This window comes from Neomonachus schauinslandi, chromosome 3, assembly GCF_002201575.2.
Source record: "Neomonachus schauinslandi chromosome 3, ASM220157v2, whole genome shotgun sequence".
In the NCBI taxonomy this organism is placed as follows: domain Eukaryota; kingdom Metazoa; phylum Chordata; class Mammalia; order Carnivora; family Phocidae; genus Neomonachus; species Neomonachus schauinslandi.
This window is the reverse complement of record NC_058405.1, coordinates 179606366-179631206: the sequence shown is the minus strand read 5'-3', so window position 1 is coordinate 179631206 and position 24841 is coordinate 179606366. Positions and strand designations below refer to the sequence as shown.

The window sequence follows — 24841 nt, the reverse complement described above, 5'->3', positions numbered from 1 at the left end:
TTAAAATAAGTCTACATAGAATAATCATGTCAAAGGCAGGGATTCTAGGACTTTTTTTTTTAATTCCCTAAATCTTGCCATAGTGTCTCTGTGTCTTCTGCAAACTAGTGAACATTTCACACGGGTCTTTCACTAAAGAGGTTGTGCTGGACAACTAAACATCTTTTCTCCAAATATTACATGGAGGCCTCTGTTTTTATTTGCTAAATCTGGCAGTCTTACTTGACGGACCCCTCCAGAGAGAATATTCACCTTACATCGTCTTTAGTTCACTTAAGCATTTGTAAAATGGGTTTGTTCTGTTTCATTTTAATGCAGAAAGTACATGGAAATCCTTGTTAGCAGTCCACGGTGTCACATCTTATTTTTGGTTTTGTTTATATTTAGAAAAAACATCGACTGCTACTTTGAGGAGTCAATTAGAAATTACTAAAATTTTTTGGTGTAAGTTTCTGGGGCCTCACCAGCAGAGATCTTCCAAAGAAGACCATAGAAATCAAAACTAAACCTCTGTGCTTTGCAGACTGGGGAGGGGTGAGGTCGACAGGAAACTGTTGATGTCACTGACGTGCTAGAGAAAAAAAAAATTTTCCATTTATGAGATTCCCCTTAGCAACCAAAGTTCATGGTGACCACTCCAGCTTCTGAGAGCCCCCAAATAATCTCAAAGACCATCCTTCTTCATTTAAGTTGTACAAATACTTTATCAAAGGGCTAGGGAACTCAAGACTGTGCCCTTGGTTTTCTGTTTTGTAATGTTTTCTTCTTTATTTGGGGACCCATTTTTCTCACATGTTTGGCATAAACGCATCAACCCTGTAATGTGACAATCACACCTTTTTCCCCACTGACATTCATCACTTGGTGCTATAGGCTGTTTCTTCGAGGGAAGTGCCTCTCCTCTTGGCTTCAGGATTTTAAAGCCATGTGGTTATCTGGCTAATTTTTCAGACTCTTCTCCATTTTCACCACACTGCGTCCATAATAGTTGCGTTGTTCTGTTCTGTTAGAGAATTACCCAGCTTCTCTCTGTTGTGGCAAAGAGGCTGAGGGCCAAGCAATTAATCCTGACACAGGATCCATGTTTCAGTGACAACGAAGACAACCCATGATACTTTGCTTGCTAAAAGGGAGCCAACATTTTAAAATAGAGCCAAGTAAACCTCACAAGGAAGAATCTAATTCAGCAAAACTGATGATGATCATAATACTATAGCAAGCAAGCAGAGGACCTTTCTTCAAATTGACAGGGATAAGGTTTACGTGATTCAATGGATGTGTTTGGCTGAATAGCGCGAGCTTTGGGAGCTCAGTGAGAACAGCTTGAATTACTGAGCAAGATGTGAAGTATTTCAAGATCTTCTCATATTATTTCAGATCTGGAAATAATAGTTATGTGGCTTTGCCCTAAATGCCTGGAGTCTCTGTGACTCCATTGGAAGGCCTGCATCATGTCAATGGTAATGCTAAGAGGTGAAATCCAACCAGGCGTTGAGAAGAAACAAAATTATGCGTGTCGGTGGTTAATATCATATTTTCTTTTTCCACAGCAGGAAAAGCCCAGGCTCCTCGAGCCTTTGGATTATGAAACTGTCATTGAAGAACTTGAAAAGACCTATCGGAATGATCCCCTTCGAGATCTTCTGTTCTTCCCCAGTGACGACTTTTCAGTAAGTGTTATCTTTCCAAGCCATCTAAGTTCGAGAAGGCCTCACTGGTGATAGAAGATCCTCCCAAATTGGGTCGCTGTCTTCCCTTATAGATTCAGGTTGTGCAGCACTCTTTCCTGTGGCCACCCTACGTCACAGTCAGTGCAGTGGGAAGCCACATCCACCAATAGAGAATGGCCAAGGTCCTCTGACAGCTGAAAGTACCACAGTGGCCTTTTGGGACAGGAGATTCCCAGGGTGCTGCCTGGTTCCAGGTGGTACCAGTGTCCCCACCAATGGCTACATTTCTAACTGATGCCTTACCTAGCCTCACAGAGCATTTCCTCCCTCGCGCATTTCTAACTGAAAGCTTCTGAGCAACCGAAACCAACCAAAGGCAGAGGCAGGAATCTCTTGGCACAGAATGTGCAATTCTTAAAAATCACCCTTAATCTTGACTGTCCTTTTGTAAGGAATTGTTGAGGCTTGTGGGCAAAGAAAGGTAGGCCAGCACATCTTCATGGAAGGATTTATGATCTGAAGACAGTGCTCCCTGGCACGTGAAATGCTCCTGAAGGTCGTAGAAAGAATGAATAAAAAAGCAATTCATTGTGGAATTGGAAACGGACACCGTAAAATTATGGCTGATGAGCACCCGCGTGTCTCCAGCATTTCATTTGTGGTCATCTCAACCATTTTCACATTATTAGGAAATATCTGCATAAACGGAGATCTCAGTGGGCAGATGGTGACCTTTTCTGTTTTTTTCCTAAAAGAAAGGTAGTCTTAGACAACCCAAATGAGTATCTTAAAGCCGATGAAAAGGCAGCTCCAGGGTAACCCTGGGAAGTAGCCACTGTCCATGGAGACCTCTGCTGAGTTGCTCTGGCCTCATGCTCACACTTCCACAAACAGCCTCACACTCCCATTCTCTTCTCTTCTCTTACCTTTGGCTTCTGGTTTCTAAAGGTGAATTATTTTCACCTTCCTCCATGGATTATTAAGAAAGAAAGTATATGGAAGTTCACCATTTTCTGTTCCAAGTATAGAGAATGAAGGAAGAAAGGAGATAGACTCCTAGGAAGGAAAAAAGAAACTCTTCCAATTTGTTTTTCAGATTTTTAAATGGCTCCTACTTTACTGGTTGACACACTTTAAGAGAGGTTTATCTCATATAGAAATGTCATTTCCGTGGTTGGACCATCAGGGCTTGAACTGCAAGCATAAGTTGAGCCACATTTTTTTTTTTTATTTCCACATCCTCACTTTCTTTCAGACTGAAGGTAAACCTTTATGAATAGCCTCTTTCTGTCAAACAATGCAAAAAGCCTTGAAACTTAGAGACCTTTTCTTCTAGCACTATTGTCCAGAAATATGACAAAAGCTATTCCAAATTCCCCCAGCTCCAGAAGAGAGTAGAGGCATGCAGATGGGATGTGACAATTGCACTGAATTTGAATTCATTTTTTAGCATCTTTCCACAATCATTTAAGTTAAAGATTGTCTGATTACTCCAGGACCTTTGCCATCCTTAATGGAGTAAACAGCATATGACAGCGTACATACTTCCTTATTTTCCAGTAAATACACTGAATTCTTTCCTCCTCTGCTTTGCTTAAAACCCTTCTGTGGCCACCCCCATTGCCTTCAAAATGAAGGGCAAACACCTTAGCATTGCTCAAGAGTCTTTCCAAAATCTAGTCCTTGTCCATCTCAAGGTCATAGTCTTCCTCCCCCACCCAACCCCTAACACTGTCATCAGGGGCACCTTCATTCCCAATGGGTAAAACACTAGCACAATCCTCAATATAACATTATCTCACCCCTCAGACCATTTCCTTCCTTTATTCATTCACCAAATATATAGCATGTACTACTAACTGTTAGGCATTAGTCTCAGACTGGGGAAGAAAACAGCAGTGATTAGACAGAAACTGCCTGGTTTTAATGGAGCTTACCTTTCAGTCAGATGAATCAGGCAAAAATAAGTAAACAAGTTAATTAACCAGATAGTTGGGATAAAACCAGTTCTAGGAAGAAAATGAAACAGGGCCAGGTCATAGAAAAGAGGTGACATTTGAACTAAGTTCGGAATTCCCAAGGAAGACCAACCATGCTAAAACCTGAGGAAGGATGGAGTGTCTCGGGCTGAAGGAAGCTGCCACAAAGGCCCTGGACAGCTCTGGACAGAGGGAGTGGTCAGAGATGAGGTCTGGCAAGGGCAAGATGAGGCACTTGCGTCTTATTCCAAATGCAAGTAGCAAGTGGCAAGTCACCAAACTGTTTCGAGAAGGAGAAAAACTGACGTGGTGTATGTTATTGAAAGCTCATCTGGCCTCTGCATGGAGAACATAAAACAGAGTGTGGAGGAAGCTAGGAGTCCAGCTGGGAGAGTAGCTCCCAATTAGCAGGTGCTCAAGAGATATTGGATGCCACCTAGTCCTTATTATCAGAAAGTGTCATATCATACAGACAGCTAAATTGTCATGTGTATCAAACATGTGATTAAAAAAAAGTTTTCAATATTATTACCACATGAAGTTGTCAGTTTTTGAACAAAATTTGAATAGATTGTTTTCCCTCTTTTCTCCTCTACAGAGTAAGAGTTGACAAGCCATGGCCCATGGGTGGCCTGCTGCCTATTTTTATCTGTCCCATGAAACAAGAATGATTTTTATGGTTTTTTTTTATACTACCTTGTTTTATTTTCTACACAGAACTGGGTAAATCATTGAAGGAAAAAAAAAGAATATTTTGTAACCCATGAAAATTATATGAAATCAGGTTTTGGTATCTATAAATAAAGTTTTATTTGAACACAGTGATGCCCATTCCTTTACCGGCTGTCTGTGGCTGCTCTCATGACACCCCACAGGAATGCAGCAGAGATGGAGGGCCCTAAAATATTTACAGTCTGACCCTTTACAGAAAAACGTGGGGCGGCCCTGCCATCATGAATGACACTGGGTTCATTTTGGGGGTTTTTCATCTCCCTCTGTGTGGAGTAAAGACCCTTCCTTAAACACCCTCTGCCACTGTCTGCTGCATCCACAGCCCATGTCTCTGGTCAGGGTTGTTACTCGCCAACAGGAAGCCCCCTGTTCCCCTGGCTAGAGTATCATTTCCCAGGCTCATTTTTGAGCAATGGGTAGGGATTCTCTGGGATGTGTGTGGACAGTCTCTGCTCACCCAGTGGGAAGTGATAATAGAGTGACCACCCCATCCCGAGGGCATCACAGAATGGAAGGAGGGGAGCAGCTCCAAACCTCCCACCTTCCCTCCAAACTCCCCGAGCCCGGTTGTGCCCTACGGATGAGAGAATCCAACTCACTTCCTTGTTTCCGTGTTACCAAGCAACCCCACTTGAGGCAGACATGATTCATTACTGAGTTTGTTTAATCAATATTTATTCAGCACCCACGAGGCGCTGAATATAGAACAGGACTTCCCAGACAAGTGAGGCCGACAAGAAAAACAAAAGCCCTATATTTAAGGAGTGTGTGCCCTAATACGGATGAAAAATAAAGTTGATTAAGAATCCTGGCTTCTTATGGTTAAGACATATCAAGAAACAGGGGCTTCAACTGCTATTTGATACACCTTAAGGGAGATTATTTTTTACCAAGTAGGATTCCTGCAGTGTTTCTCCCTATTCACCCTGCTGACCCAACCCACCACATCCTTTTTTGCTTAGATCCCCAAAAGTAGCCTTTAACCAGTCTTCCTGCTTCCTTCTTTGCCCTCATTTAAAGGAAGCTTTAGAAATACAAATCACAGAATGAATGCCACAGCTCTAGTTAAAACTTTTCAGTGGTTGCCCATTGTCTTCGGTGTCAAAACCAGCTTCTTGCCATTGTCCACATCACCTGGTTCTGCATGACCTCAGAGCCTTTATCTCCTTGCCCTGTTTCTCTTGGTCACTGCATGGATACCTAACATTCTCTCTGGTTCCCTGAATTTGCCAAGCTCATCCCCTCTGTCAAGGTCAGTCTGCTCTCTTGCACAACCGGTCCCTGTTTTTCATTCATAATTCAGTTCAAATGCTCCCTCTCCAAAGAAGCATCCGTGCCTCCAACCATGCTGTGTCCCTCTATGACCTCACCCTCTTTTCTTCTCTTTCTAGCCCTGTCACTACCTAGAAAGACCTCAGTTTGCTTTTTCTCTCCTGTCACTCGTTCCTCACCATGAGGGTGTACCCTTGAGCAGGGCGGGGATGTGTTCTGTTTTGATCATTGGGAACCCCCCCAGAAACTAGAGTGGCACTTGGCACAAAACGGGTGGAAAATGAACATTTATTTCATGAATTATCTTTCAGAAACGTATTTGAGTATAAAGAGAATGAAGTAATTGGTTTTGCTTGATGAGGAGGAAAGTGATCATTAATACGATACTTTCCTCTTTGACACAACCCAACATATCACCTTAAGAAAACAGCACTAATAAAAAATTTTAAAAAAGAAAAGAAATAATTTAAAAATTTAAAAATTTAAAAATTTAAAAAATTTAAAAAATTTTAAAAAAAGGAAACAGCACTAAGATCATGATCCCCTTCTCCAGAAGCTCATTCGGCTGGTCTGGTGCCTGCCACATAGCCACTCTCAACAAAGGCTGATTTCCTCTCCGTAACCCTTAATGTACCTGCTTTCTGTTACTAGGCATGGGAGAAATCACTTTGCATCTGTACTTCAAGTACCCAACGCAATGTCAGGCTCGTGGGCTTTCAGTGAAGATTATGGAACATTGAGTTACAATCGTCTTCTTCCTGGTGAAGGAGCTGAGGTAGAAGCATTTTCCGTTGTCTTGGCACATCCAGTGCGTGGGTCCTGGGAGCAGGCATTACCATCTTCGGGACCACTTGCATCATAATGAATCACTAGGAATAAGGAGTCTAGATGCAATTCTTAACTCATTCATTTCAAAAACATGTGCTACTTCACTCATTGTATTTGCGACTCTTGCTTTTCCATCTTTCTTTTTGAAGCAGTTAGTAATAGAAACTTTGGACCAAAAAGTAAGGAACTTAGTCACCAAATTGTGGCTTCGTAAAATAAGCAAGGAGAGTAAGGAAGGAAAAGCAAGAACTAAAGAACAGTTTCAAGGACACACTGAATCATAGTGTTGAGTGATTCAGTTTGAGAAGAGACTGATTTAAAAAAACAAAAAAACAAAAAAAACAGCAGAACAAAAAATGAGAAAGCCAGAAATGAGTTTCCTGCTGAATAACAGATACAGAAAGCCTGAGGTGGAATCACCTCTGGACTTACAAAACCTTAAATAAGAATGTTCAGAGGTCTGCCAGCTAGGACGCTGCGGAAGGCCACCCAATCACCTGCATTTCAAGCCTGCCCACACCAGCCAAACTGCTCTATTTCAGCTCAGCTCTATGGCTTACCTTCTGTGAGTTAAGCTGCATATATCAACAGCACCAGTATGAACAAGAAGCAGTGCTTACACGTGAAAGGTTATGCTTTTGACACTGGGCGGTGCCATTTTCCAAAGTCAAAAGTCTATGTTGTGCATGGGAAATGGCCTGCCTGAGGAGTTACACAGTCTTCTCAAATCCCCTCTTCATCTCAGTCGTTCAGAATTAGTGTCTCCCGGTTCCCCAGGGTATCCTGCAGTTTTCATTGGCTCATTATTATTACTGAGTGAATCGTGAATTCTTAACATACCACTGGCTTATTCTTTCCACAGTATGTTTTTAGCTATAAAAAGCAACTGGTGTATGGGGACTTCCAGACTCAACTGCGTGGGTCATTTTGGTGAGAGGAAGCAGAAAGACCTCAATATCTTTTAAATTGAAAAGCAGAAAGGTTCTGAGTCATTTGTGTTTTTTTCTTCTTCTTCTTCTTGCTTTACCTAACATTTTATAGAACTCTCAACCTCTTTTTGGTCCTTGGCTTCTGAGCCTGAAAAGTAGGCTTTAAGTGGCTCACAGTGTTCATGCAAGAACATTGTAATTGCAATTTAAAAGCTAAGTGACAGTCTTTGTCAAACTAGATTATTTCTAAGTTCTAATATTTCTCTCGTTTATAAGCTAATGAGGCTGAGATTTGCAAAGGCTCTTGTTCAAGGGTGTAGAGTACCTGTGAGGACAGAAATCAAACACGAGCACCTTGACTTGCTATTTGCGTTTCTGTCTACACAGCATGTTTATGGTCAGCTGCTTCTTAGAAAAATAAGATGCACGATTAGGGGAAATATTAATTCCCTGAATCCCACAATCGGTACCATCAGAAAATTGATATGGTAGTGAAGAATTCTAGAGTGCTTATTTCAGTTGAGTAAGAATATGTGGGGACTTCTCTGGGCTTGATCGAACTAGGAACATAGACACAAAAAGTGTACTTAAAGGCCAGTACATAAATATTCATAGCAGCATTATTTGTAAGAGCCCAACAGTGCAAATGTCCATCAACTGATGAATGAATAAATATAATGTGGTCTGGGGCGCCTGGGTGGCTCAGTTGGTTAAGCGACTGCCTTCGGCTCAGGTCAGGATCCCGGAGTCCTGGGATCGAGTCCCACATAGGGCTCCCGGCTCAGCGGGGAGCCTGCTTCTCCCTCTGACCCTATCCCCTCTCATGCTGTTTCTCTCTCTCTCAAAGAAATAAATAAAAAATAAAAAATAAAAAATAAAAAAAAAAGTATAATGTGGTCTGTCCACGCAATGGAATATTATTCAGTCATAAAAAAAGAATGAATACTGATTCGTACTACAGCATGGACGAAACTTGAAACCACTATGCTAAGCTCAAGAAGCCAGTCACAGAAGACCACATATGGTATGATCCCAACTGAAATGTCCAGAATAGGCAGATCCATAGAGACAGGAAGTCAGCAGTTGCCAAGGCCTCAGAAGAAAGAACAGGAAGTAACTGCTAGTAAATAATGGAGTTTCTTTTGGGCATGATGAAAATATTCTAAAGTCAAAAAATGATGATGGTTGCACTACCCTGTGAACATATATAAAACCACTGAATTCTACACTTTAAAAGGGTGAACTTTATGGCATGTCAATTGTGTCCTAATAGCACTGTTATTTTTTAAGAAGGGATTTTTCTAGGCATTAGATAAGGGTAATACAAGTGGTCAGAGATAGGGTGCAAAAAATCATAATACGGGTCTATATTCAAGTACTTCATTCTTTAAAAGGAATAAAGAAGTATACCAAAGAAACAATAAAGAACATTGGAAAACATTTCATTTATTGTTATCTTTTATTCCCAAAGAGGATCTAACGTGGCTTCCTTATATACCAGCATATATATATATATATACACACACACTGAATTAATCACTAGCAGAGCTTTTGGATCTAAAATACTCCAGAGTGAAGCTGCAGACTTCATGTATGATACAGACAGTAGATTTCACAGTTCAGAGAAGAGAAAATGTATGTTGGATGAATTAGAAAAGATTTTCAAAAGGAGCTGGTACCTATACTAAGCCTGAGGTTAGGAAAGAACAGGGAAAGGCAAGGACTTTTCTGAGAGGAGGAGGAGCATGGACAAGGCTTTTGCAGGAATGAGTCCAGCGTGGAAGAAGGAACGTGAGCAGCCATATGGAAAGATGTGGGGCAGGTTGGATGTAAGCGGGTTGGCTGGTGTCTTAGGCCATTGCTCATCATGGGGCCATGTCCGCAGGCCTCACACCGAGCAGGCTTCTTCTCTGTGCCTCCCTGGAAAGTGAGCTCAGACCACAGCCTCTGAGTACTTGCCGAGGGAAGGTGCAATAAGTATATTGTTGGAGCACTGTGCTCTATGAATGTTCACATTTTCCCATATGTAAAATGTATCCTCTTTAGAGGAGGCGAGACACATTTTGGAGCCTGGAAAATGAATCACACAAAAAAAAATAAAAAAAGAAAAGAAATTACTTGCTCAGTGTTTTACCAATCCAAGAGTAAAAAAACCTTAAACCGGGTCCCCAAACTTCTCTACTTATATTCTTATTTTATTTTACTTTATTTTACTTATTTATTTGAGAGAGAGAGAGAGAGAGACCAGGGTGGAAGGGCAGAGGGAAGAGAATCTTAAGCAGACTTCGCACTGAGCGTGGAGCCCAACATGGGGCTCCACGGAGGGCTGATGTCACAACCCTGGGATCATGACCTGAGCCAAAATCAAGAGTCAGACAATTAACCAACTGTGCCACCCAGGTGCCCCCTTACTTATCTTCTTAAATACTGTGATAGATAAGTCCCAGTGCTTGACTTGGCTGGATGATGACAACTGTCCAATTATGGGCAACTGCTCAATTTTTGTGCACATCCTGTACACTTTAAGTTCAGCAAAACAAGAAGGACCTCCCGCTTAAAGCACAGTGAATAAGTTAACAGGGATAAAAGGTACAGCACAGGGAATATAATCAGTGGTGTTGTAATAGTGAGGTATGGTGACAAGTGGTAGCTATGGTGAGCATAGCATAACGTATAGAGTCGTCAAATCACTATGTTGTACGCCTGAAACTAATGGAACATTATGCATCAACTGACCTCAGATTAAAAAAAAAATAATGGATGAATGAATAAAGAGGAAATTATTGAGAGGGTAAACACAACGAAGGTATTAAAGTGATATTCTCGTGTACTTAAAAAAATAAAACAAAATCACAATACTCTTCCGAATGTGATAAAAAGTGTTTTTCAGACAATTAATGCAGTATAAGTGTCTACTCTACTAGAATATAAGGCCATATCAGTGTCTTAATCTGAAAAATTCGGTGAAGACCACTTTTAAACATATGCTTAGGTTGGAATTGATCCGTGAAATGTTTGTTAATAGTCTTAACTATAAGGCTTGTTGAATTCTCCAGCTTCAGACTGATTGATGACTATAAACACCATCATTTTTGTCCTTTTTAAGCAGCTGGGATCTACAGTACTGTCAAAGGAGGCTTTTGCTCAGCCCCGGGATAGGAAAAGCAGCCCTTTTCTTAAGACTTTGACCAGTGGCCTTTGGCCAATTGAGAAATGTCCATGATGTGCTTGGAATGAAGTCTTCTGTGGTCACTTCAGCCAGCAGAATGGTGGCTGTGTCCAAGCCACAGAGACTACCCACAAAAGGGTGGAAGGAACCAGACAGTGACAGGGCAGTAGTTGAAGATGTCTGAGTATCATGGACCTGAAATTGCAAACACAGGCCTGCATGGCTCGTTTCATAAATAAAATGACAGTTTTTATTTCCAAATGCCTAATCTCTGGACAGTAGGCCCCTTATAAAATTCTACCCCCTTAAGAGGAGCTCGGCCGAGTTCCAGTGCTGTCTCGGATCTGTTTCATGCAATTGAGCTCTACGAATTGTCGACCAGAAGGTTTGTAAAAGAGAACAGGAAGTCTGCTGTGGCCAAGGCAATTTGTAGTGATCTGAAAGCATCTAATTCTCAGAAAAGAAGTTCTTCGTAACCATATTAATACCCTTAACAAATATGACCGCATCCTTCTCTTCTTATTTGATCAATCTACCTTTGCTTCAGTGGAGACACATTCAAGAAAGAAAACATGAGTGGAAGGGTCACAATTCTTAAAGTTGAAACTTTATGGAGGCCTTCTGCTTTTTCAGCCAGATTCTCCAGTAGCACAGCAAAATACAACTGAGATCAGTAGATGTCATAGGCATTCATTATACACGTATGCCTTTTCTTGTGCCTTGTGTATTATGTGCAAATGGGAAATAATGCAGCTTGTAAAATAATGTTTTAGATTTATCACATGGTTACATGAGGGTGATTCAGACTCAGTTGTCTTATTTTAAGAATCAACATCATTTCATAACCAGAGGTCATCAGGAATCACTCCTAGCCATTATACACATGGTTATACACATGATTCGTTTTTATAAGCTCCAACCTGAATGAATTTCCAGTCTCATACATTGCATATGTGTTATGCATTTGGGGCTCTATCTTTACTGTATGACATTCATAAATCAAGTGGCTGTGTGATTATCATTACTGGAAACTGGAGTCCGGATACCAGAAGCTTACCATTAAGGAAAAAAAAATTTCTTAAACCAGCTCAGTCTTCGCCTGATGGTATTACACCACAGAGCCGTGATCTTAGTGGAACACTAGGTACAGCTACAAAAGAAGTTTACATCTGAGTCATGCTACTCTACTCTCCATCAGACGTAGAGTATTTTAGAGCAACTATTATTTTTTAAAAGCAAAGAAACAATAGGAGACTGCGCAGGATAATGAGAAAGAGGAATGATATTTTTGTATAAAAATGTATTATAAAATAATGGGTGAAATATATAAAACTGTTTTAATTAGAGAGAAAAAAATCCCTAATCTTGCCCGTAGATTATAATATGTAATGTTCCCTGGAAACACCAAGGAGGTTGACACGGTGTATCTGAGAATTATCTATCCAAACAGGAAATGAATTCTCCCCAGATAATTGAAATCTAGGAAGAATCTCCAAAACTCAATTTTAGCATGGATTTTAATCTTTTACTTCACACTTTCGATAGAGTTTATATACTGTTCATCTTCTAACAGAGTGTACAACATAAAAGAAGCAGGTTGAGGGGCGCCTGCGTGGCTCAGTCGTTAAGCGTCTGCCTTCGGCTCAGGTCATGATCCCAGGGTCCTGGGATCGAGTCCCGCATCGGGCTCCCTGCTCTGCGGGAAGCCTGCTTCTCCCTCTCCCACTCCCCCTGCTTGTGTTCCCTCTCTCGCTGTGTCTCTCTCTGTCAAATAAATAAAATCTTTAAAAAAAAAAAAAGAAGAAGCAGGTTGAAAGAGACAATTCAAAAGGGATCAAAAATGTAAAATCTAAATAATATGTCCTAAATTGGTCCTATCATACTTGACGTAGGTGTATCTACACTTGACTTGCATTGATAGCCACGGCCTTGTAGCACTTCCAGACTCTGTTCACAGAACTGCAGTGAAATCCTCTGATCAAGGGAACTCAGTCTACAGCTGCATTTTAGGATGGGCATTGATTTTTACCTTATGATCTATCTATACATACATATGACATATCTAGAACTTAGTTTTCTCATTATTTTTTATCCTCTGATTTTGTCAGACTCACATGACATTCTTCCTCTTTCACAGTATCTAAACCCCATGCTCCAAAATATGCACATGCAGGTGCACACACGCACACGCACACACACACACGTGCTCACACAGCACACACACATACCACACACACACACTTACACTACACATACTTACACACACACTCAAGCAGAGCACACCATCATGCATGATCACATACCCCTGCACACACACTCACAGACACTCCTGCAATACACCTAATCATGTATGCTCATGCGGACACATACCAGACACACACACACACATGCATAGAACCCACATATCCATACTCACACACACTCAACACACTTAACAATATTTATTTATTTATTTATTTATTTTTAAAGATTTTATTTATTTATTTGAGAGAGAGAGAATGAGAGAGAGAGCACACATGAGAGGGGATAGGGTCAGAGGACGAAGTAGACTCCCCGCCGAGCAGGGAGCCCTATGCGGGACTCGATCCCGGGACTCCAGGATCATGACCTGAGCCGAAGGCAGTCGCTTAACCGACTGAGCCACCCAGGCGCCCAACAGTTAACAATATTTAAATACCCAACTAGACACTGAGGTTATAGTAGGGAACAAAAGAGACCCAAGTTCTTGCCCTCAGGGAGCTTATATCAAGAGTGAAGCAAAAGGGCGATTTGAAGAAAACATGAGTCTCGAACTGAAAGAAAAGGTCTGATGCTGCCGTTGGTGGTAGATCTTGTTGCCGCTCTGTGACCTCAGAAGACCAAATTCCCTTAGCCCCTTCCCTATCCATCTTCTCCAAAACTTGGGAGGGGTTTTGAGATTCTCATCTGTTTCCTTAATTAGTCTAGAAAAAATGCCCTTCATCCAGAACAATTCAAATGAACTTTAGTTTGCGTTTTAGAAACTCTGATGAATCATTTGTGGATTTGGGGATATGCAAAGGAAAAGACCCCAAATGTTGGTGCCATGTCTGTTAACAGACTCATCACCCCAGGGCCCCTGGAGCCACCAAGTAGTACAGTCTAAAGAAAGCTGGGGGCTGGTGAGGGAAAGCTACCGTTTTTAGGGTGCCCCACACTCTCCCCAGCTTGATGGAACTGAAGACTCTGTCATATAAAGAAGAAACAATCTATGAAATTCTGTTTTGGATGTTTTATTTTAAGATCTTTTATGCTTTTAACTTACATCTATTCATTTAATGCAGAGTTGTTTGTTGAGCACTGAAGTTGAAAACGTTTTGTTTATTTTAACAGAAGTAATGACACCAAAAGCGTAAGTTATTTTTTTCTTCAAGATCCAGGTTTACTGAACTCCCTTGTTTTCCTCCAACTCCTAAAATTGTGACTACGCACACACACACACACACACACACACACACACACACAAACACTCAGAGCTTCTAAAAAGGATTAACTTTACCTTGTGGATCTTCAAGAAATTATTTACAATATGATTAAAATCATGACGCTTTTGTAAGTTTTCTCTTTCACTTCAAATTCATTTTAGGAGCACAACAGTAACAAAAAATAGAAGAGAAGTAAGCTAGTCGAAATATATAGATGGCCCAAGTGTTGTTTTCTGCAGCCAAATGAAACAGCCACAAATGATGAACTTCACTGATAGAGAGTAACATTGGGGAGCTATCAGAGAGTTGGCTCTTCTCTCCTAGAGAGTGAAAGTTTCTCTGTCTTCTTTTACTGTTAGATGCTAAGATCTAAGGCACTTTTCTTTCTTTCTTTTCTTTTTTTTTTTTTTTTTTTGTATGGTGGGCTGCTCAGTGCTTCTAAGTTGAAGAACATAATTTCTTTTTATTGTTCTTCCCAGACGGCCACGGTGTCTTGGGATATCCGGACATTGTACTCCACGGTACCTGAAGATGCAGAGCACAAAGCAGAAAATTTACTGGTGAAAGAGGTAAATGTGTGCTTCTAGTCCTTTATAAAGCTTTGTTTTCCCCTGGTGGTGCTCAATACAACTTCCTGTTATTATTGTCTTCCTCTATTTCTCAGTAGAGAATTCCAGATGCTATGATTGATTGATGTCTTTCAGCTGGCGTCACCTGTAGATTCTTTGCATTTTCCTGTTAATCAATTTTTCATTATCTGGTGACTCTTCAGGTTTTGGACTTCTTTTTCTTTTGCTTTTACATCACTTAAAATCCTCATATTGAGGAGCATTTCTGTATTCTTAATGGAAAGACTTGATTTTATTTTGCTTACCTAGACTGAGTTGTCGGCAAGGCCATAGGATGTGAGGATTTTGGATAACAGAGTTTCTATTTTAAGAGATAAATTTTCGGGGTGCCTGGTGGCTCAGTCAGCGAAGTGTCTGCCTTCGGTCAGGTCATGATCCCGGGGTCCTGGGATCAAGCCCCACTTTGGGCTCCCTGCTTCTCCCGCTCCCCTTGTCCCCTGCTCTTACTCTTTCTTGCTATTTCTCTCTCTCTCTCTCTCTCTCCTTCACAAATAAATCAATAAAATCATTAGAAAAAGAGAGAGAGATACTTTTTTTTTAATACTAACTATGGAAATAGTTCATGTTAAATCCCTGCAGCTATGATAAAAATCTGTTATTATAGCATTTACTTGCATTTAGATGGTAAAGAGAGACCTACAAAACTGCTTCTTCTTCTAACCAAACCTAGGATGCTTTAGGGCAGCTACTTAGAAGATGCTTCTGGAGTGAATAAATGAAGCTAGCCCTTCCTTTATAGAAAATGCAGTGGGAAAATTTAGCACAGGTCAGACTGAATCCTGAGAGAAAATGGTGTATCCCAGTTAGGATTTAATTAAAGCTACATTCCATAGCAAAACACTTTCTTAGCTCTTAAACACATGTGCATGAATATAAGCTAGCTTTATTAGCATATGTATTAATATCAATCTGTATTAAACATACATGCTTTATGTTATACACTTCAGTCCAAATCTTTTGCCATAAATTTACGGGTCTTTTTTTTTTCCAGTTCAATATTTTTTCCCCAAAGTTCACATTACATTACTGCCTTCTAAGGAGTTAAAAAAAAAAGGGAAAAGTACAGGTCCAGATAACATCAGGATATCTGGGTGTACTATTTTCATATTTACTGATAAAAGGAATAAATGTGACATCAGTACCACAATATTTTGTTTACAGTCACCTTAGAGGAAGTTTTCATATCTGGTAGGACATCACAGTTTAAAAAAGAGTTGGCAAATCATTTTTTACACAAAAAAAATCAGAACCGGTGAGACAAGGTCTACAAAAGTTCTTACGTAAATATGTAAATAGGTGTTAACTTAGGTAGGATTTGAAACATTTATGATATTGAATTCATAACTGGGAATATTTAACCAGTTCTTCCTGAGTTTTTTTTCCCTGAAATACGGCACTTTTATGTAAAGGTCTTTAACTTGTTGTTAAATTTATTTCTTTATAGTTTATAAATTTATTTCTTGTAGTACTTTATGCTTCTGTTGTAAATGTGAGAATTTTTTTAAAGATTTTATTTATTTATTTGAGATAGAGCGCGCATGAGGGAGAGAGAGATCATGAGCAGGGTGGAAGGGTAGAGGAAGAAGCAGACTCCCCAGTGAGCAGGGAGCCCGATGCAGGACCCTATCCCAGGGTCCTGAGATCATGACCTGAGCCAAAGGCAGAAATTTAACCGACTGAGCCACCCAGGCCCCTGCAAATGTGAGAATTTTTTTAAAACAAATTCTTTTTCTTACTGTTCATTGCTGATATTTTTGAAAATATATTGACTTTTGAATATGTATAACTGGCTCACTAAACTTCCTTATCCAAATAGTTCTTTTGTAATGTTAATTTTTGTTTTCATTTTTTACTTTATTTTTTTGCAGATAGAGAGACACCACTTATGGTTCTTATTTGATTTTTAAGTATGTATCATATCATCTGCAAACAATTAAAACTTTCTTTGTTCTTGCCTTGTTTTATTATCTGATATCTCTGAAACAATGTTGAATTATAATGCTCATATTGGACATCCTGTCTTAATTTTTATTTTAGAGGGAGGCCTTTAGCATCTTTGATGTTTTATGAAATTTGGTGTTATGACAGTTTCTGGCATAAAAGAAATGTCTAAGAAGGATCTTTCTTGGTCCCTTTAAGTGCTTCTAAAGATTGGCTACCCCATAGTATGAAATCCATATGCAGTCTTTTGGTATAATAGCTTTACCACTTGAATATGAATATCCTGTGGATCCATATTTGTATTTCTGGTGTAAACTTCCTTGTTCAAATTGTATTTTTACCTTAATACTCTACTCCATTCGAATTGCTAATATTTTATTTCATACTTTTGCATTTATATTCATGAGTGAAATTGGCTCTAGTTTTCTTCCTCACTTTGGTATTAGACAAATGCTAACTTTAAAAAATTGTGACACTCTCCAAATTTTTCTGTCTTCTGGAATAAAAAAATAAATCAGTGAAATGAAACAGAGTATCTAGAAATATATCCAAGTAAATACGGTTACTTAATAAATGACAAACATGGCATTTCAAATTCTCAGATATCTCTCAAGGGTAGGTAATTTCATAAATACCACTTGGTTATTCATTCTGGATGAAAATAAAGTTCTATCTCACATTAACACAAAAATTAATTTCAGGTCAATAAAAACAATTTTAATTTTAAAAACAAAAATATTAAAACTATAGGAGAACATTTTTAATCAGAAATTTAAGGGAAATGGACAGATTTAAGCAAATAAAAATCTTTTATATGATGAAGGGTGCCATAAATAAAACCAAAAGAAAATATTTAATCAAAGCAGTTATTTGTAATTTATTATATCTTTTTGCCACACATACACATACTCTTAATTTTCAAAATCCTACAAATTAGTAAGAAGAAGATAAATAACCCAAGAAAATATGAGGAAAAGACAGGAGCAGACAGTTCAAAAAGAGGAAATGCAGTTGGCCAAGGGGCACACAAAGTTGCCAACATTTACTTATAGTCATGAAAATATAAATTAAAACAAAAATTATGTGTAATACTTGTATGAAAAAGAACTTTAAGACGAATATTATTTAGTGACAGTAGGAATATAGGAATTAAACATTATCACAGTGTTTGTAATATTTGCATGTCTATAACTTTTTGAAATGTAATTCCAATGTATCTTTTAAGTAGTACATATAAATGTGTAACATGCATATTATTTAAAAAAACACTAGAGCATAAAAAATACAATTACAAGCATGAGTATTGCTACACTGAACAATTTGTAATATCACTTGATAAGGGTGGGGTTGAATAAACTTTGGCACATTTATATTTTATAAAAATATATAACCAATAAAAATGACATATATTTAAATGTATTAGCTTGGATGCCCATGATATGTTGTTAAGAGAAAGAAGTAAGTTGCATAATATATAGTATGTTAGCTTGAAGGTATAAAACCTATAAATATATACATAAATATGGCTTATTTATATAAGGCTAGGGAAGTATTAAAATCTGTATAATAAACTCATAACATTGGTGATGTCACAAGTTTGGGATTGTAAGGGGAAGGGAGAAATTGGTTTTCAGTTTATATGTTCTGTATTGTTGCGTTACGAATGTATTTTTTAATTAAAAAAAATGTTTTGGAAAAAATTAGTTAGAATATATCTTAAAATGCTTTCAGAATTGGAAGCAACCCAAGTCTCTCTCCTAAAATTCTCTGAAGTTAAAATCCAACTTTATTCTTTGAGTCATTAGTTAGTTGCCTTAAAGATTACATCAAATTTTTTTATTATTATTATTATTTTACTTTGATAATGAAAATATCATACAGAACGATCAGAATCCCCTATGTATTTTGCTTTATGATTCTACCTGCTGGGCTTCTCTGTCCCTCATAGAAGCCAATTAAATTCATCCCTTACAGTCCATTCATAACCACTTGTAATAGAACCACTATGGATTTATAAACATTTCCACAATTTTAGGGACTTTTCATTTCATGGTCTTTTTACCTCTTTCTGTGTGCATTGGGTATTTGTCTATTTCTAGGTTTTCAGCAGTCTGCCTTAGGCTGTGAAAAATAGCTCTCACATGAACCAAGGGTTCTTAGCTGTCTTAGCTGTGGGTCTCTGGTACCTGAGGCTCTGAGACCTTGGATTTGGTGGCCAGCCTGCTGCAGCCCTTGGCTCTTCACACCTGCTTGTTCTATTATCTGGCATGCCTTCAAGGTGGGGCCAATCAGCTCAAATCCTAAATCTCAGGATGGATTCAGAAACCCCACCCCCAATCTCTGGATCCAACCACAGTGTCAAGTTTAGCTAGGGGAAGGGCAACCTAAAAAGCAGACCAGTACAACACTGGAGACATGTGAACATATTCTAGGGTTCCTAGAGACTTTTAGTTTTGTTGTTGCTTTCATGAACTTCTGCACCACGACTTCCAATGGCCAGATTGACCCCTGTATTTCTATAGTTTTCTGAGAATGTCAACTTCCGGGAAGAAGAGATTGACCACAAAATTTGCCTTTGTCTTGCTATTTCTTCTGGGGCGAAATTTCTCGCCTTTACCTTTGTTCCTACCTTTCAATTGCTTCCAGCCTGGGGTTATTCCTGCTTTCCTCACTTCCACCCTTGGCTTCTCCTCTCTCCTAAGAACTGCTCCAAGGAAAAGTCAAGTACAATGTCTTTTACCTTCGATCCCAAGTATCCGCCCAAAATTTTATGTTGTAAGTCTCAGGACAGAGCATGTGTCTGGGCAACATGAATGAACCTTATGCTTTTCTCAACTGCATGGATCTAAAGTAGAAAAAGGAAAAGAAAAGAAAGAAGAGGAAGCCTGGGAAGAAATTACTTTCTTCCCTGCTAATTTTTCTGTATCACTAGCTGTGAAAACTGCCAGTTTGCTTGGTTTTAAGGATGGGAATAAAGGGAAGCCTGTACTTACAGGATAGGAAGAAGAGAAACCCCAGTTACAAATACCACGTGATAATAATAGACCATGAATAGTCAAGGCTGGAGACAGCAGATAAAAAGAAAGGGTCACCAGAGAGCTGGGTTAAGACTGAGAAATGATCCCAGAGAATTATGCTGGCCAGAAGTCTCGACCCCAATAGGTAATAGCAGCTAACCTTTATCGACGACTTTCTTTGTGCCAGATACACTTCTAAGCCCTGTACTTGCAGTGATTATAAACATATGCTGCTGCAGCAGCAATTTGTAATGACGAGGGAACTTTTATAGAAAGATTAAGCGAGTATTCAGCATCACACAGCTGGGACAGATCCAGCGTCCCCACCCCTGCCCTGCAATCACAATGGCCTCTGGCCTCTTAACCATGATGCTAAGTGCCCAGAAGATGCTTTACTACAGCTGTCCTCTGGAACGACTACGGCCCTCAGCCTCCTCCCTGACAAACCCACTCATTTTGGCCAGGTAACTCTGATGCATATAGTTAATGACCCACACTTTGAGAAACGTTGCTGGATTTTTGAAACCAGATTAAGCCAGCACTGAAATGAATTCATTGACGTTTTGCAGAAACACGTGTTTCCCTTACAGCCTCTGCATCATTGCACTAAGTAACCTTTGTGGTCCTCTCTGCAATAAGTGCCCTGTAGCTCCCCACGGGGTGGCGAGGACAAATACCGTGGTTGCTAAGCAGTAAACTGGCATGAATCCAATTTAAACACATCCAGTTCAATACTGATTTTGAATTATCTCTCACCTCACTCCACCTTGACAATTCTCAGTTCCTTTTGAAAGGCAGCGAGCATTCTTTTCTTTTTTTAATCTGGAATGACTTCATATTTTTAGTAAGAGTTTAAATAAAATGAACAGTCTGTCCCTTTTCTGTTTTATCTGTTATTAATTCTCTTCCTTGTCGATTCAATATAAGTCTAAATATTCCCCGCACAAGACTATAGGTTTATTTCACTAAAGCACTTCACAAAGTTATGATAAATTATCATCAAGCCATCGTTGAGCAACATAGTACATATCCGTATATTTTTGAGCACTTTGTGTGATGGGTCTTACTACCTCACTTTATAGCCTAGAAAACAGGTTCTGAATGATTGATTAACTTGTCCCACTTCACTCAGAGTCGTTATTAAGGCCCTAGTCTCTCGGACCCCAATGCTCCATGTCCTTACCAACTTGGCTACCTCTGACCCTTTGAGAAATTCCTTTAAACCATGCATTTAACAGCCTGACCTGATGAGGGTATTTCCACTGTTCACAAGGGAATATGTCCTTCCTTTTGATACACATTTAACTTTTTCTGCCTCGGTTTCTTTATCTTTAAATAAGCACATTAATAATTCTAATACTGTGTTCTAAAAATAAATACAGCAATGATATGAAAACACTTGGAGAATAACAACTGGGGAGCAGCGTCTTTATCTGATTCTCATAAGTGACTTAAAATCAACATCTATAAACATAAAAAGAAAGCAAACAGTTCCGTGATAAAGCAAGCACCACCCCTCCCACTGAGGGTTGGGGGAGCAATTAAAGAGATCTATAAATAGGATGCAGACTTCTTAAGCAAAACTTCTATAGCAAAGTTCTCATTTTAATATACACAATAGAATAATATAAAGTCAGTAGCTCAGAACACTAATTAAAACTAAGCTCTCGGTCAGGTCTCTCTTAACAAAGAGAATGAAAGCAGAGAATTGAGAATTGAGATACTGTGGCCCAACAGGGGGCAAGGGTCTAGGGACCACCTCACCTGAATGGCTGAGAGAAATACTGGCAAAATACTAAGGTATAGCAAGTTACTCTGCCAACAAAGCCCTCTCCAATTTCTGGAAACCCATCTGCTGCAGGAGTAGAATAATGATGAAGTAAGAAGTAAATCATGAATTCAAGAATCCAAGCCTCACTTCGGTCAAGACATAAAACACTTGGGGATGTTAAGAGTCATAGAAACATTAAAAGAATAGAAGCAAAAAAAATTAATATTAAAAAAATAAAGAATAGAAACAAATATCTATTCACTTTTTTTTAAAGTTTGGAGCCCAGTGTAGGGCTTGAACTTGCAACCTTGAGATCAAGACCTGAGCTGAGATCGAGTCAGATGCTTAACGGACTGAGCCACCCAGACGCCCCTACATTTACTTCTATATATGAATACACACACACACACACACAATTATGTACTCTCCTCATACAGACAGTATTAGGTTGTTAGGGCAAGGAAAAGTTTAGATTTTAAGCAGGTTCTAGACCATAAATACTGGCTTCTCTAGGAAAAAAAAAATAATGAAATAAGACCCAAGACTGAACAGGAAGTACAAATCAGACTCAATGCAGAAATCTCTAGGCTTTGGTAGAAAATCCACACTAAAAACCAACAGAACAAATGGTTGAGATAGAGTAGACACCAATTTCACAGACGTGCAGAATGTTCTGCAGAAAGCCAGGTCTGCAGAATGTCCACAGGACACATACATACACACACACACACACACACACACTCAGTCTTTAACTTGCTAATATCCATGGAGATTATCTCAGAAGAGAATATGACATGTAGTATTTCCCATATTTATTTGACCATGAAGAAATTCTGTCCATTTTCCCCACATCTCTTGAAAACCATCTGAGAAATTCTGATGTGAATCTGAGGGAAGGAGATCATCAGAAACTAGGAACACAGTACAGCTCAAGTGAAACAGATTCTATTAGGTGAAAGGGCGCCTGACTCGCTCAGTAGGTTAAGTGTCTGCCTTCAGCTCAGGTCCTGATCTCAGGGTCCTGGGATCGAGCTCTGCGTCCAGGTCCCTGCTCAGCAGGGAGTCTACTTCTCCCTCTCTCTCCACCTCTCCTCCTGCTGATATTCTCTCTCTCTCTCTCATAAATAAATAAAACATTTTTTAAAAATCTTTTAAAAAATAATCTATTAGGGGCTCCTGGGTGGCTCAGTCGTTAAGCGTCTGCCTTTAGCCCAGGTCATGATCCCAGAGTCCTGGGACCGAGCCCCGCATCGGGCTCCCTCCTCAGCGGGAAGTCTGCTTCTTCCTCTCCTACTCCTCCTGCTTGTGTTCCCTCTCTCGCTGTGTCTCTCTCTGTCAAATAAATAAATAAAATCTTAAAAAAAAATCTATTAGATGAAACTTGACATGCATTTCATTAAGGCAGATGGTGGTGAAGAGAAAAGGAATACTACAGCTCCCAAAAGATCAAATAAATTATTTCTTTCTTTTCAAGGACAGACCTCTTACCATTTGTTTCAAAAGTGTCTATCTTTGTCCAGAGGGTAAACTTCTTGGAATACTGGGACACAACCCCAGATACACCCCACGTTTTGGTTGTTCTATGGACTTATCCTCATGCAGCAAATCAAAAATATACACAAGGTTAATTTCAAAGTTTGTAGTAAATAATAATACTCATAAAGTTCAGAGTAGCACCTTTTTCCAGCCCTTAAATTTCTCCTCTCAACCCCTTACCTAATTATTGGATTTTTTTTTTTTCATCTAAGAAGCAAATGGGAACTCAGTGGCTCAAACAAGCTACTCTTTAGAGTTCAGTTGGGTGAAGTTGCTTACCCTGTCTTTACAAAGGGTTAAATTCTTCACATAAAAAATTCCTCTTCCACTGATTTATGCTCTTACTATGGATCATATACCAAGTGTCTGTAGTGAAGGGCCTTGTCCACTGCACGGAAGATTGGACTGGGTTTATTATTCAACAACAAGCACTTACTAAGTTGTTGATACCAAATGGACATAACACAGTCCTTGCCTTCAAGGAGCTTACCACCAGGCAAGAAATAACAGACCAGTGATCAGATTTTTCCAAAGCAATCTTACAAGTACCCCTGGAGTATTACTATAAAATGGAGAGACGAGGTCAGGTTCATATGGTAGAAAAAATTAGCTAAAAACAGACCAGAGAATGGGTTGGCTTGCTTATGTGGGAGGGATGAATAAGACTGAAGAGAAGCTGGACAGATGGAAGATGATTTTAATAGTCCAGCTGGGTTAAAGACCTACACTAACATATGGCAGTATGATAATGGTGATAGTAAAGGGCTATTACGGAGATGGAATTGACAGAAGTTGGTGACTGAAAAGAGAGCAAGGGAGAGGAATATGGTGGCAACTACTCCCACATGTCTGCATTGGGCTATTAGCTGGATAGTTGTGCCAGTAATTTAAATAAGATGCCCAGAAGAAAGTAAAGATTGCTCAAGCAGGGATGGAAGAAACAAATGAGATAATGTCACTGGCCATCATGCATATAGAGACAGAGATGCCCAAGAAGGAGATAAATAGGTAGGTCTCAATGCAGGAGGAAGGGGTAGGCAGTTGGTCTGGATTTGAAAAGTAGAAGCTTTGAGCCTGGAACAGTTCACCAGGAGTGCCATGGGGACTTGGCTGGGGCTGAGGGGAAGGTCCTTGGGCTACACTCTCACTTAAGGCGCTAGTAAGGAAGGCCCTGCTCAGGAGGCGGAGATGGAGTGGCCAGGGAGATGAAGAAAACAAGAAGATATTGATTTCTCGGAATTAAAGAAAAGTCCATAGCAACCATGAGACAATGGTACAAAATGCCAAAGAGGTATCACATAAGGAAGGGCACGTTGCATTTGGTAATCAGAGTCATTGGCAGTTCTTTTTTTCTTTTAATTTATTTTATTTTATTTAAATTCCATTAATTAACATACAGTGTATTACTAATTTCAGAGGTAGAGTTCAGTGATTCATCAGTTGTGTACAACACCCAGTGCTCATTACATCATGTGTCCTTCTTAGTGTCCATGACTCGGTCATCCCATCCCCCAACCCCGCCTCCCCTCCAGCAACACTCAGCCTGTTTCCTATGGTCAAGAGTCTCCCATGGTTTGTCTCCCTCTCTGATTTCATCTTCTTTTATTTTTCCCTCCCTTCCCCTATGATCCTCTGTTTTATTTCTTAAATTCCACATATGAGTGCAAGCATATAATTATCTTTCTCTGGTTGACTTATTTCACTTAGCATAATGCCCTCTAGTTGCATCCATGTCATATATATATACCACATCTTCTTTATCCATTCATCTGTTGATGGACATCTGGGCTCCTTCCACAGTTTGGCTGTTGTGGACATTGCTGCTATGAACATTGGGGTGCAGGTGCCCCTTTGGATCACTACATTTGTATCTTTGGGGTAAATACCCAGTAGTGCACTTGCTGGGTTGTAGGGTAGCTCTGATT

The 24841-nt window shown here is 39.6% G+C and overlaps 1 protein-coding gene across 3 annotated transcripts in view; it reads left to right on the top strand.

The window, feature by feature from the left end:
• DOCK10 (dedicator of cytokinesis 10) overlaps positions 1-24841 on the top strand; it is a 252381-nt gene that overhangs the window by 104724 nt on the left and 122816 nt on the right. For all 3 annotated transcript variants that reach the window (XM_044913434.1, XM_021682949.2, XM_021682948.2), the window contains exons 2-3: positions 1551-1670; positions 14502-14591. In XM_044913434.1, coding sequence (XP_044769369.1) covers positions 1551-1670; positions 14502-14591 — 210 coding nt within the window. The remainder of the gene's footprint in view (positions 1-1550; positions 1671-14501; positions 14592-24841) is intronic.